Source organism: Morone saxatilis, unplaced genomic scaffold (genome assembly GCF_004916995.1).
Source record: "Morone saxatilis isolate NCDOM2014 unplaced genomic scaffold, NCSU_SB_2.0 Contig9, whole genome shotgun sequence".
Lineage (NCBI taxonomy): Eukaryota > Metazoa > Chordata > Actinopteri > Moronidae > Morone > Morone saxatilis.
Genome location: NW_023340268.1, coordinates 4130809 through 4131447, shown reverse-complemented (window position 1 = coordinate 4131447; position 639 = coordinate 4130809). Strand labels below are relative to the sequence as shown.

General features: G+C 44.9%; 1 protein-coding gene across 1 annotated transcript in view; it reads right to left on the bottom strand.

Moving 5' to 3' along the window:
• ago3b (argonaute RISC catalytic component 3b) overlaps positions 1-395 on the bottom strand; it is a 10982-nt gene extending 10587 nt beyond the window's left edge. The window contains exon 1 of the mRNA XM_035681899.1: positions 238-395. Coding sequence (XP_035537792.1) covers positions 238-265 — 28 coding nt within the window. The 5' untranslated portion in view covers positions 266-395. The remainder of the gene's footprint in view (positions 1-237) is intronic.
• Positions 396-639: the final 244 nt, after the last annotated feature.

The window sequence follows — 639 nt, the reverse complement described above, 5'->3', positions numbered from 1 at the left end:
AAGTGTTGTGGAGTTTCTGCTGGTTACCCAACAGGATAAAACTAGTCCAGCACATAGCGGATGTAAAACGTTTTGTTGAACAATATATCAAATGTTAGCGAGCTTTAGAGGTGCTGGTAGGCAGATAAGCTGCTGGCTGGAGGCTTTTATTCCCTGCACAGAAACGAGAGTGGGATTTATCTTCTCCGTCAAACTCTTAACGAGAAAGCCTTTAGATGTTTCACCCTGCGTACTCACCATCAATGTTGAGCATCATTTTCCACATGGCGGGCCGCACTGACTGATGGAAGCCAAACCAAACCTCTCTTCCTCCACCGAGCGGGTGGTCGCAGCTCTCTGGGGAGGAGAAGAAGGATCGTCCGACAGGCGTGTACCTGATGAAGGCAGAGGGGTTCACAGAAGGTGACAACGGTTAGTAGAGCACAAATATAAAAACGCACATGCTGCCTGAGTTACAGCTCTAACATGAAAGATGCTTCTAATCCGTGAGTCCTTGTTATATTGAAATACCTGTTATTGTAGTGTACGTACACGTTTCCACCAAACTGCAGCTGCTCCAATATGTGACAACTACGGCTGCAGCTATCGAATATTTTGGTAATCGAGTATTTTATTGATTAATCGGATAAAACATACTTT